The sequence below is a fragment of the Perissodus microlepis genome, chromosome 18 (assembly GCF_051167445.1).
Source record: "Perissodus microlepis isolate ML-2025 ecotype Zambia chromosome 18, ASM5116744v1, whole genome shotgun sequence".
NCBI lineage: Eukaryota > Metazoa > Chordata > Actinopteri > Cichliformes > Cichlidae > Perissodus > Perissodus microlepis.
This window is the reverse complement of record NC_140478.1, coordinates 29,568,357-29,581,226: the sequence shown is the minus strand read 5'-3', so window position 1 is coordinate 29,581,226 and position 12,870 is coordinate 29,568,357. Positions and strand designations below refer to the sequence as shown.

The 12,870-nt window shown below is 39.6% G+C and overlaps 2 protein-coding genes across 2 annotated transcripts; one reads left to right on the top strand and one right to left on the bottom strand.

The window, feature by feature from the left end:
* Nucleotides 1-3,558: 3,558 nt before the first annotated feature.
* On the top strand, nt 3,559-8,342 carry LOC146368127 (uncharacterized). The gene is made up of 5 exons (XM_084913564.1): nt 3,559-3,777; nt 4,632-4,736; nt 5,207-5,434; nt 5,534-5,624; nt 7,820-8,342. The coding sequence occupies exons 1-5, from the start codon at nt 3,559-3,561 to the stop codon at nt 8,020-8,022; spliced, it is 846 nt and encodes a 281-aa protein (XP_084769690.1). The 3' UTR covers nt 8,023-8,342.
* A 1,381-nt stretch (nt 8,343-9,723) lies between these two features.
* On the bottom strand, nt 9,724-12,653 carry LOC146368126 (serine/threonine-protein kinase pim-2-like). The gene is made up of 9 exons (XM_084913407.1): nt 12,388-12,653; nt 11,766-12,002; nt 11,515-11,640; nt 11,297-11,391; nt 11,111-11,158; nt 10,808-11,026; nt 10,538-10,718; nt 10,281-10,451; nt 9,724-10,191 (listed from the first exon to the last, which is right to left on the bottom strand). The coding sequence occupies exons 1-9, from the start codon at nt 12,446-12,448 to the stop codon at nt 10,100-10,102; spliced, it is 1,230 nt and encodes a 409-aa protein (XP_084769533.1). The 5' UTR covers nt 12,449-12,653; the 3' UTR covers nt 9,724-10,099.
* Nucleotides 12,654-12,870: the final 217 nt, after the last annotated feature.

Here is a 12,870-nt window from a genome sequence, read left to right as displayed (position 1 = left end):
CTGCCAGCTGCCCACTCGGGTTTTCTGTTTTCGCAGTGCTGCCTCTGTGGTTGATGATGTCTTGCATATCGGACACATAATCGGGAAAACACAAAAGGGAAACATTTGTCTTCTTTCTTTTTCATTTTCCCACCACTAGTTTATTACATCACAGCTTAAAACACTGATTCCAGTATTCAACTAGTTATACATCATTTCCATCCCTTCTTCTTACTGTGTTGAGCCATCAGAGATGCTTCATATTTCCATGTTTTACAGGATTGTCTGCCTAGAGTCTGTCGTCATTGTGCTTAAATAGTAGTTTTGACTTTTCATGTAAATGTCAGGATAGGCAGCATCTTCTTTAACTAGTTCAAGCTGCCAAAATTAATCCAGAAATAAATTTTAATCCTTATAAAAGGCTGAAAATAATAGTTCTGAATCCAAAACAGTTAGATGTAGTTTGTTAATTTCCCTCGTTTTGTTATTACCCTAGAGTAGCTTTGGTGTATCTTTTCTCTCTCAGTTAATATTTATTATAAACATCCATCATAACAGCATATATGCAATTACTGGTCACTTTGTTAGGTACACCTTGTTTATAGCAGGTATGACCCCTGTTGCTGACAGAACTGCGTCATGAAGTCATGTTCATTAATTGTTGACTTGAATCTGCCGTTCCACCTCATCCCAAAGATGCTCTATTGGAGTACAGTGAACTCATCTTCATGTTCAAGAAACCAGTTTGAGATGATTTGAGCTGGAAGCAGCCATCAAAAAATGGGTACAGTGTGGTTATAAAGTGATAGACATGGTCAGCATTAGCTGGGCTGTGGTGGTTAAACAATGCTAAGCTGGTACTAATTGGCTCAAAGTATGCCTAGAAAATATTCTCCACACTCTCACACCGCTATCAGCAACTTGAAATGTTAATACAAGGCAAGATGTTCATTCTTTTATGTCGTTTACACCAAATTCTAACCCTACCATTTGAATGTCACAGCAGTCATCAGACCAGCAACATCTTTTCAATCTTCCGCTGTGTCCAGCTTTGGCAAGCCTGTTCAAACTGCTGCCTCAGTATTTGTTGCTCTAACTGCGGGAATTGGCACCAGCCTTGGTGTCTTTCAGAGGAACTGCTCCTGTTAGTTGTTTGCACTTCCATTCTGGATTAATTTTTCAGACCTGGAGGTTACTACTTGTAAATACGTTGGAGTCTCATACACATATTTAAATGAAAACTTGTTAGTTAACAGATTTGAAGCAGTGGAAATTGTAACCACTCAAAGACATTTAGAGCAGCGACAGGTCCCCAGCTCTAATCTGTTTCTTTGTTTTGTAAGCTGGTGCAGACCCAGGACGTGCTGCAGACATTACATCTCACGGCGGGGCTGAGCACCCTGATACCACACCTTCACTTTGGAAGAGGTGGAGTAGGTGGCTGGGGAGAGGGTGGTGCTGGGATCCCATATGTTTAAATAAAATGTCATTTAAAATTGCTTTGACTGCTGGCCCTTGCAACTCAGACGCTAATATATATGTGGATTTATCTTTTGTTGTTGTTGTTGTTGTTGTTCCTGAGTAATTAAGCTCCGGTCTGACGCATTAGACTTCCAAGGGAAGCTGCAGCCGTCAGGGAGTGCCATTGCCATATGGGAGGTGTAATTTGGCTGTAATAATTTTAAGTAGGGCAGTCTGTGTGAAAACAACATCCACATAAAAACCAGGATCCATTGCAGCGTGGCAAATGTAATTGGTTTTAATGTTGGTGCTAGCTGATTTATGTGGAAAATACTGGGTAAAGTTCAGGTTTGAATGACAGTCAATGTCCCGTATACTTTCTGGGTTTTTTTTTTTGACTGGCATTTTGTAAAGTTGAACAAGTAAATGAAAAGTATGTTAAGGATTAATAAAACAGTTGGAATAACTGCAAATGCTGAAATAATGTAATGATGCAACTGCTAGGAAGTTGAGGGTTAAATCGTTTTAGACACCATCTGCGGTGTAACTGTAATAGCTCTCTGGCATGTGAGAAGGAAGCGCCAAATGGTGAACGATATTAGTTTCAGGTGCACAGTACATACGATTGTGCTGAAGATACGTCCCATTACAAAGTGACTGAATGGTTCTTTAACAGATTTATTTTTCAGGTAATTAACAGTCATTTAAACCTGACTAAAGCCCTAAAATAGATGCATTTTGTGAACCAAAAAGACTAATTCATGTAAAACATGAAAGTCACAAGACTGTGAAACCACATCACCAGAGAAAACCTGCTGGGACCAGACTGTACAAATCACGTTTCCATCCTGCCTTTTTTTTCTGTGTATCAGAGCAGCTGACAGTTAAAGCAAAAGCACAACTGGTTTCAGTTCCTTAAACCAAAGACAGTGTAAACATGTTTAATGGTATGAGGTCCAAAAGTCATTGAAGCTAGATGATAACGGAAATCTTTTTCTGGGTCATGTGACAGTGATTTTTACAGGGTTTTTTTAGTAGAAAAGTCCAATTTAAGCTCAGTTATAAGTGAAAGAGCAATTTGAAGCTGCTCACTTCAGTACTGTAAAATAATGAGTTGCAGCTGTTGTAATCTCTTCATGCAGGAAATGGTAAGAAATGCAAACATTGATTAATTAACTCAAGAGTAAGTGAAAAGACTGATGGATTTGAGAGAAGTTTCGTTCGTTTACATGAAGAAAAAGATGTAATACAACGTTTTTTTCAGACATTGTGTTTCTGTTGGCTTCATTCGAACAATCACCATGTAGTAGAGAGTTTACTGCTGGATGTGAACAGGCTGGGATGACATCCGACACCTCAGGTGTTGCACTAGACTGTGGTGGTGACGGGAGAACTGAGCCAGAAGGTGAACGTTTTGATTTACTAGTCGATCTGCATTCCAGATCTCAGAAACGTTGAGTAGTGAAGAAATCACAGACGCAAGCAGCAGAAATGAGTTTCTCCTGAAGGGTTCAGTCTTTGAGATACGGTGAAGAGTTTGAGTGGCAACCATACAGAGAGCATCAACAACTTTGCATATATATGGTTGGTTTTGTGCATGACTAGTGGTTTGAATTAGATTTTGGGGGGGTTGTGTTGTGCTTGTTTTTTTGTTTGTTTTGTGTTTTGTTTTGTTTTGTTTTTAGCTCTGCTCTCAGAAACCAGAAACATAAACACTCTTAGCACTGCAAAGCCCAAAGATCTCTAAAAGCTTTGTATTATGAACAAATCGTTATAAAATCTAACTCAACAATGTAAATCCACAGCCTGATGGAGCTTATTCTGCTTTACTATGTTGTTCAAAAAAAGAAGCAGACGATTGTCAGAATTTTTATTATGTCTACAAAGACTTAGATGCTTTAGAAAATCGCTGAGGTTTACTCCCTGAGAGGAGATTGCCATTTCTTTACCTTCTTCATCTTCTTTTCTACAGATGCAGTGATGCTTTTAACCTCCACACAGTGACTCCACATCATCAACACCAGCCTCGCTTCCAGCTCCAATGATCTTCCACCTCTGACTCTTTCCTAAAATTGACCAGTAGGTGGGGCCAGCCCTGCCCAGGTGGGGTGGCCAGCGATGGAAGGCCGACGTGGTGGAGGCAGCAGCAGCGGTAGCTACTCACAGATCCCTGTCAGAACAGGCATGGGGTCTGTCAACTCCCCGGCCGTTTCTGTGAGATTGGAGGCGTACGACATCGGAGAGAAGAAATGCATCTCGGATGTGAGGAGGACTTTCTGCCTCTTTGTCACCTTTGACCTCTTGTTCATCACCATGCTCTGGATCATAGAACTCAATGTAAGTCTGTGTTTGTAGTGGCTGTGACAGCAGTTTTGTTTTTTTATTAGATATCTGTAGTAATAAAGTTTTTACAGCAATGTAAAACCACACGAGATTAAGATATATCACCAGACAGTGAGCCTTTTTGACTGAGTCAGCCTACTCGGGAGAAATTTATTGGATGCATCTGCTGTCTTCTATGTATTTTGCTCAAGAAAAAACTAAAACTGAAGATGATTTTATTATTTCCCAGAGATTAAAGGGTTATTTAAAAGTAAAGTTAAACAAAGTCAGGAAAGATAAAACGCTAGTATTGAAGTTTTTAAAAAACTCCAAAGTAGGTGAAGCCGTTAAAAGGCCAGGCTCAGAGCCTTTGGTTTTGCTTTTTTGTGGAAAAACATTTATTGTTCTTTTAGAGCAGGGGTGTCAAACTCAAATACACAGTGGGCCAAAATTCAAAACTGGAACAAAGTCGCGGGCTAACGTTAATATTTATTGAAATATATTTATTCCTCCAGATATAAGAATGAATCTTTTCTTATGGACTCAAACACGTTTTGCTGAAAAACTGAATATGGAACAAGCAAAGCTTAATACTAAACAATATATATATTAGCTGTATAATACCAGTAGGCCAGCTCTGATAGTAATTTGGTATGTATTCGCGGGCCAAATGTAAGTAGGCTGCGGGCCAAATTTGGCCCGCGGGCCAGAGTTTGACACCTATGTTCTACAGCGTCTCTGAAACCATGACTCTCCTCCACAGAGTCCAGACCACATTCACTCAGCCGCTCTATGCTGGACTGTTGGTGTACCTGCTGGATAGAGGTGAAAACACAAACCAAACAATGGCTCTTTCATCTGTTTCACAGCATGCACGGGAACTGGAAACTCGAAGGGAGGCAGAGGAGAGAGAGCGGAGGAAGCAGAGGGAGGTGCAGATGGAACTGGAAAGACAGCTAAAAGAGGCTGAGATGGTAAAAAAAAAGTTTTCCACTTGACACCAATTATGTACAGAGTCTTTTCTCCTTGACTTTGATCTTTGAGAACTGCAGCAAAATGTTGACTGTCATTATAAAATTCACACCTAGTCTTTAATGATTTGGAAAAATGGTTATGACAGTCCAGGAAAAGGTGATTCAGGAATAGGTCAGTTTATACCGCTCTGTTGGTGCATCTGTTTATGTAGCTGTGTGTGTGCATAGATAAAAGACAGCATGCAGGCTGAGATGCAGGTGAAGGAAAAGGAGGCTGAACAACAGAAGAAGAGGATCAGGGAGCTGGAGCTGACACAGCAGCAGCTGGAAGTTGCCCTTAATATGGAGATCCAGGCTCGGCTGGAGGAGGAGAGAGCCAGACTGGAGCTTGAGCGGTAACAATGGATTTCTAACTTATTTTATTTGTGATGGAGATCTGATATATCCATGAGAAGTATTAACATTTTCAGTTGCTTCTTCCCTTTTTCCCCTCCTTCAGGTTGCTGCAGGCTGAAGATGAAAAGAAGAAACATTTCCAGCTCCTCCAGGAGCAGCAACGTACAATGCAAAACCTCAGCCCCATACAGGAGCTGTCAGATGGCAGTCCCGATGAGGACACCCCCTCAGCCCTCAACTCTGCCTCTCAGGAGCTCCAGGATCTGCAGGCATCTCGCCAAAGAAGCCACCAGCGTCTGGAGGTGAACAAGTTTGTTTTGACTGGCTTTGTGAGCAGCATCGTATTTAGTGCTCTTCTAAAACAACACTGATGAGGATGCCTGCATGATTTTTGTTTCCAGGAGGTTCAGGAGAGGCTGAGGAATGCCAGTCAACATGTACGGCACTGGAACATCCAGCTGAACCGACTGATGACCCCCATTACTCCTGCAGGTGCCGTATTCACTTTGCCTCTTTGCAGCACAGACTTCTGGAACAGAGTGTTAGTATAGTTAATAACAGTGTAGACCATATAATCTGTCAGATAATTGCATTAAAATGCTACAAAAGGCACCTACCCCCAAACATGTCAAGAGATTCATTCAGTGACTTGAATGAAAGAATCTGACTCACCTCAAGTTAATTAAAATGAAAACTAAATCTTATTATGATTTAAACACGGAAATCTTAAAACGAAAAATAACCGCATGCACAGTTGTTACAGGCTGCAAACATGTTTTATACTGCTTTGAAGTCTGGGACAGCATCATAAGAGGCATAACTGATCTCACCGTAGTCCCATGAAGACTCAAGATGAGTGTTTTCACGACTGCCATCTTGGTGTTTTGAAATCAGGCATGATGAATGAAGGGAAGAACTGTCTGTTAAGGTTCTCAGTCGTTCAGGTCATCGTAGTCTAAGGAGCTTGGAAAGAAAAGCATCTGGACTTCTTTAAGTTTCTTGAAGAGCGTTTCACCTCTCATTCAAGAAGCTTCTTCAGTTCTCTGAAGAAATTCTGAACTGAAGAAGCTTCTCAGATGAGAGGTGAAACATCTTCAAGAAACTTAAAGAAGTCCAGATGCTTTTCTTTCCAAGCTCCTTAGACTGTAGTTAAACTTCACACACTGGACTTGTCAGTCACACGTCCTTCGCCAGTAGGCATTCCCAGAATGATCTTTCCCCTTCTGACGCTTAGAATGACCAAATATGTGCAAAATGGACAATTCAACATGCCACCATGTCAGTCTTTTATTAAATATGACATGAAACAAATGACTGAGCCATTAAATTTGTCACAAAGGTGTTCACCTAATTCCAGGCAAATGGAATAGACTTCTATGGGACCATAAGTCTTTTTGCACTTTGACATTTGTTTTACTTTTCAGATCTGTAACCTATAACTTTTATACTGTATGTGTTTTGATCATAGGAGTCTACGGGGACTTACTTACTTTTAGCACGTTTAGCAGTTGATGTTGGCTTCTTTTTCAGTACTGGAGCTTCCTGCTCATTGAAGACTTTTCTAAAAGGAAATGCTTAATCCAAAATGGCGTTTTAAGGGCTTGGATTAATGTCAATTTCAGCAAATATTCTTTCTTATGTTAAAAGAACATGGATCTCTGTCAGTGATAACTTCTGACTTTATAACTCAAATTTTAAGAGAGAGCTTCACTGCTAAGCTCTCATCTGTGTGGGTGTCACGGTTCGCTTGAGGACTCACACGCAGGACTCAGAGGCACAGTCAGTATTTATTACAGTTCCACCAGGTGTATATACAAACAGTGCAGGGGATAGTGCTATATACAAAGCGGTGACAGGGAAAAGGCTCCGGGGAAATCCAGGTAGGGAAAAGACACTTGCTCCTCTTCTGACTCTCTCTCCAAACACTCACACAAAAAGGGAATCCGCTCGGGGAATGCAGAGTCGGGTCCAGGGGATCTATGTACAGAAGGAAACACACGTTAGAGGTTTTGCACAGGGAAGCAAAAGAGAACTTGCTCAGAGCCGGGCTGCACTGACGCGAGTCACACACAACGATCCAGCGATGAGTAGAAGCCACTCCCTGGCTTAAATGCTGGCTGCACTGATGAGGCCCAGGTGTTTCCTCTTCAGAGGGGCGTGGGCCGAGGGCGTGAACCCACCATGAGTTCCGCCCTGGCGAGAGAGCGAGAGAGAGAGCAAGAGACAGAGAGAGCAAGAGAGAGAACACTACTAGTCAGCGGCCTGCTGATCCCCTGGCCGTGACAGTGGGGTTCAAATCCCTTATTCGGATTAAGATTTTATGTGACATTACATTGGCAAAAATTAAATTTACTTGAATAATGTGAGTATTGGAGTAAGTACTTGAGTAATTTTTGAATAACTTTAATTTTGTAATGTGCATATTTTATGAATAATGATGTTTCAATACTTTAATCTACTGAATAAGTAAGAATTAGACTTAATAATCTTTTTACTTTAAAAAGGGAAATTGTGTACAATCTTTTATTCTCCAAAATGCACATAATAAAAATGTTTTGGGGAATGTATATGCTTTTTAAAAACCAATTGCTTCTTACCTGATGCATGCTATAACTTTCAGCAAAACTGAGCTAAAATTTGTTAACAAGCTTACCAAATAAGAAATGTTTTGTGAATTTTCTTTGCAGAGCGACTGGAAAGCCGGCTGTTATCAAAGCCCACATGCCCTAAAAAGGAGGGCGCGCTGGCCAGTAATGAGTTCATCACTAAGTTTAAGATAAGAGTTGATCAGAATAGAGGCGATGATGAAAGTCTGGAGCATCAGCTGGAGGCTGCCAACCTGTCTGATGAATCGTTCGAGGCCCAGACAGAAGTCAACGGACAAATATGATCACAGACATTTTAAAAACGCGAGTTGAGAGTTAAGGGGGAAAAATATTGTAATAAGTATATATTTGAATTGCACACTAAGATATAAAGTGATGGCAGCGAGCACAGTGTTGCAGGATTTAATTAAAAACACATCTGACTAAGACCAACTGAAATTTAGAGTTGTGTATAATAAAGTTTATTCATGATTAATAAAACAAATCTGTAATATTTTTCTTTCTCTTTTGTCCATTTGAATCTCGCTACAGCTTAAATAAAAGAAAAGAATGTGTTTTGAATAAATCAAACTCTATTCTCTCTTTTTCTTTCTTTCTTTTTTTCTTGGTGGGTTTTCTTTTGCAATCAAACGCAACATTATACAATTATATAGTATAGTAAGAAATATCCTTTAACTTAATTTAGTATTTGTTTTTTAATTTTTGTTTTTATTGTTTCCCCTTCAGTTTTGTGCTTATAACATGTTCTAATCTGACATATTATGCAGTAAATTATTTTTGCAATAACTTAACAGGCCATTGTGGGAGCCAACATTCACTTATCAAAGACATATTTGTATATTCTGTGGGCTGCTTTATGGTTGTGTCATTTAGAAACATAAGCCACAACAGACTTCCACCGGAGAGTACTTAAAAATGTATTTTTATGTAAAGATATTTTAATTAACTACTATATTAAGAGAGAACCTATTGTTACATGGATTAATTGTACAAACTGTAGAGAAATAAGTTTAAGCGTGCAACTTTTTATTCATTTTTAACTGTATTAATGTTTTTATGTTGATACAGCCGCCTCATATCTGTTTCCTCAGTGTTTTTTAAACCATGTACTCCATCTATGAGTAAGAACATGAATAAATTCCTTTCCAAATTTGTAGTTCTTTTTTCCAACTGTTTTTAGTATATATGTAACATTTCTTTACACACAAATGCAGGTATTCTTTTGCACCAAGACGTTAAAGAAATGCTAAGAAAAAATGAAAATACTACATTGCAACCTGTGTGTGTGTGTGTGTATATATCTGTATCTATATAGATATAGATATATATGTGTATTCGTACCCTTTTTTCATCATCTAGTTTCCTGTGCCAGATCTTCTACTGATCCACTGAGGCAGACATGTAAAAAAACATGAACTAAAGCATATTTCTGTATATAAACAGGACTTTAAATCTTTATCAACAGCTACTTTAGAGGAAATTCTTCAATAAACTGCAACCAAAGGCTCAACTCAGAGGACAAAATCCAACCTGTTATAAATAGTGTGACAGCAAACTTTCTCTTGTGTAAAGTTACAAATAGGAGTAATTATCCACAGGAGCTTTTATACATAATGAAGTTATAATTCGTCCTGTAGAAATTGTACATTTAAGCTATATAGTTCCCGCTGTGATAACTCTGCTATGAATGCCTCTTATTAACTTTTATGCTTTTACAACCCACTATGAGCAAACACTCAGCAACAGTGGGAAGGAAAAACTCCCCTCTTGAAGGAAAAAACCTCTGGTAGAACCAGGAAATCTGTCTAAACTAGTTGGGGGTTAGAGCAACAGATGCAAGTCTTCAGATCATTTGCAGTGTGACTGTCTTTGTGCACACTTTAACCTGATTCAGTTTTCTTATTTGTCAAAATGCACCATGGGTAAAAAAAAACAAAACAAAAAAACAAAACAAAATAGTAATGAAGGAGAATCCTCAGCAAAGATGAATTAAACAAGTTTTATTTTGATCAAATTTTACTTTAAGTAAAACACATCTTTATTTGATGACTTTAATGTCATCAAATAAAGACAGTTTTGATGGAGCTCCTGACCCAGCCCAAGCTCTCTATGAAGACGAGGAAAAACTCCCCAGGGGGCCAGATCGATGGGAAGAAACCTCGGGAAAGCCCATTCAAAGAGAGATCCCCTTTCCTGGGATGGCTGGGGGGGTTACAGGAACTCCAAAAAAGCTAAATTTTTATTTATTTATTTTTTAAGATTGACCCATTCTATCTATTCCTGTCCAACAGAAAAAAGAAAGGAAGTTACTACAATGTATCATACTTATATGATAAGGTGTGAATTGTGTGTTTGTGTGTGTTATCTTAGCCAGGGGTGAAGCTGGAGCTCCTCCAGTGTTGGGCGCTTCTCCGGGACTGTAGTTAAACATGCGTCCAAGAAATTCCGGCATTCTTGAAAGAAAGAAAAGATCAAAAAGATGAAGATGATAGTTCTAGTGATCCAAGGCATCAGTGAATCTGGAAGTGTGAAGTTTTCTTACCTGTGGACAGACGCTTTTTGATGCTCAGTTTCTTTGTGAGGAACCTCTCGGTACTAAAGTCCCGTGCATGAAGCGCTTCATACAACACCACTCCCATTTGCCACACCGTGGTGGGTCCACACCTGTAGCAGCTCCTCCTGTACCACTCGGGAGGGGTGTGAAGAGGCGTGCCTAACAAACAGACACAATTGCAATTTCTTCTAAAACAAAAGACACAAATTGTTACATCTGTGAAAAGCAGGAGCAGAATATGTTACCATAGAAGATGCGATACAGAGATCGCTGTTTAACAAAGCAGCTCAGTCCAAAGTCAATGATGCGAACTCGAGGCACATCTGAGCCGGTCTCAATCAGAATGTTTTCTCCCTTGATGTCCCGATGAAAGATGTGTTTATCCTCAAGTTCCTTTACAGCATCAACTAGTTGCTTCAGAATGACCTGGAAAAGATGAAAAACACAATAATGAGTTAATGCTTTTCTGCCTTGATTGAATGCTGTACAGTCTAAGGTTCTCCCAGTTAACCTACCTTGGCCTTGTCCTCTGGTAAAGTTCTTCCATTTTCTGCTTTGTATTTTTGCAGGTCCACAGCGGGGACAGGTCTCTCCAGCACCAGGATCAGCTCTTTGCCAAGGTCGAACCACTCCAGCAAGGACACAGGTGCTGATATTCCCACTGACCCTTCTGCTTCACCTGCAAGTTTAACCATAATGGCCACTTCCACTGAGAGCTTCTTCCCGCTTTCATCCTGAAATATTACAACAAAGTGGATGATGAGGAACGCCGCATTCAATCCAGTAATGTAAAACTAATTCAAGTGTTGGACGCTTACCGCCACTTTGCAGTAGACTTTATTTTTGGGAATGTGTTTGATGGCAACCTAGAAGACACAGAGCATTGGTGAGCATTTCCTCAGTATGACATAATGAAAGGTGGAAACACAGCAGACGTCTCAGTTTACGATATTATCCATTATCTGCGTTACTGCCTGTCTTACTACCATCATCTGAACACTTACTGGAAAACGATCTTCTATCCGGTAGCCAGCAAACACTGCTCCGCAGCCTCCTTCTCCGAGCTGGTGCTCCTCCACATATCTGGCTTGGAATTCACCTGAACAGACAAAACAACAAATCTTGTTTTATTACAGCTGTGACACAAATTACTCTCCTCTGTAGCCTAAATGTTCCTTTTGCCCTTCCCCTGAATATAAAACCCAAGCTGCTTGCTACTTACGTTTTTGGTCTGCCACTGATTTTTTGTCCTGGTCCACATTCCTTTTTTTTTTCTTGGGTGACTCTCTGTTGTCTCCCGCGGCCTTTCTTTTGCCATTTTTTGCGCACACCTGTTTGTTGTTCAAGTCTGGAGATGTGGAAAACACCAAAAGCACATCAGCTCACTGGATGATAGACACAAACACTAAACACTAATATCTTAAACCTAGCAAGCACACTTAATCTACCCCCTTATTCAACTAATTAGCCTACCTTTACCAGAGTCCAACGAGGAGGATGCTTGCTCCTTGTCACCGCTCATATGGTCGAGAAGTTTAGCCTTCTTTGCTTTCTTTGTTGTGCCCTCTTCATCTTGCACAACCTTGCGCTTCACTCCTCTGACCACATCTGAGCTGGTGGAAGGACCAGCCTGCTCAGCGACCCTCCTCCTTTTTATTGGGGTCTTCTTTTCAGGACTGGCCTTTCTTTTAGCAGTCCTGCTCTTACAATCTATAAACGACAACAACACAGTGGTGAAAAAGAGTCCCCGACATCAGGACTGGAAGCAGTTTGGCAAAGAATTTGAAATTGCTTTTGCTTAAATTATCACAAGTTTATTCTTGGGATAAAAAAACTGACCAGTGCGAATTGATACTAGGTTTACTAAGTCTTAGATCTTGATGACACTTGTTGGTCTGTTTTTACTGTTGAGTCCAAGAATAAACTTATTACATTATTTTACCAAAAGACCGGTAACCTTTCTTTGATTAGACATCTTGTATTAAAGCTATTTTCAATCAAACATATGATTCAATTGCTCCAAAAATGATTCACACAGTGTCAACATTTCTAGGATTTGGATTTTACCAGGATTTGATTTTATTATTTTACTTACCTTGATCTCCTGAATCTTTCTTATCGGCTGGAGTGGTAATTTTTCTTGTTTCCTTTTTCATTGTAATTTCGGAGAACTTTTAAACTCGAAAATGTAAACCGTAATGAGTTAATATTGAGTTAATATTCCTTCAAATGTGCGCCCTTCAAATGCTTGACTTTTCTAACTGAATTCTGTAAGTGAGCTTTATAAGTAAACTCTGGAAACTACGGCAACACAACATAGAATCTTGCCTTTCAGTGACTTCACTGACTGCCAGTAGTTCAAAGTAGTTCACAGAAAAACACTGGCAGACAAAGCCATAATATTTCATATAATTCAATCATTTCATATCAATTAAACAGTTTCTTTCATTATCTTTCATCGTTTGTATAAAAACCTCATGTATGGATGACAGTATGAAGATTTGTGGTTGACCACACACTAATAAACACAGTGTCAGCTACATTGTCATCTAATTTAAAGTATTTATTATTGTACATT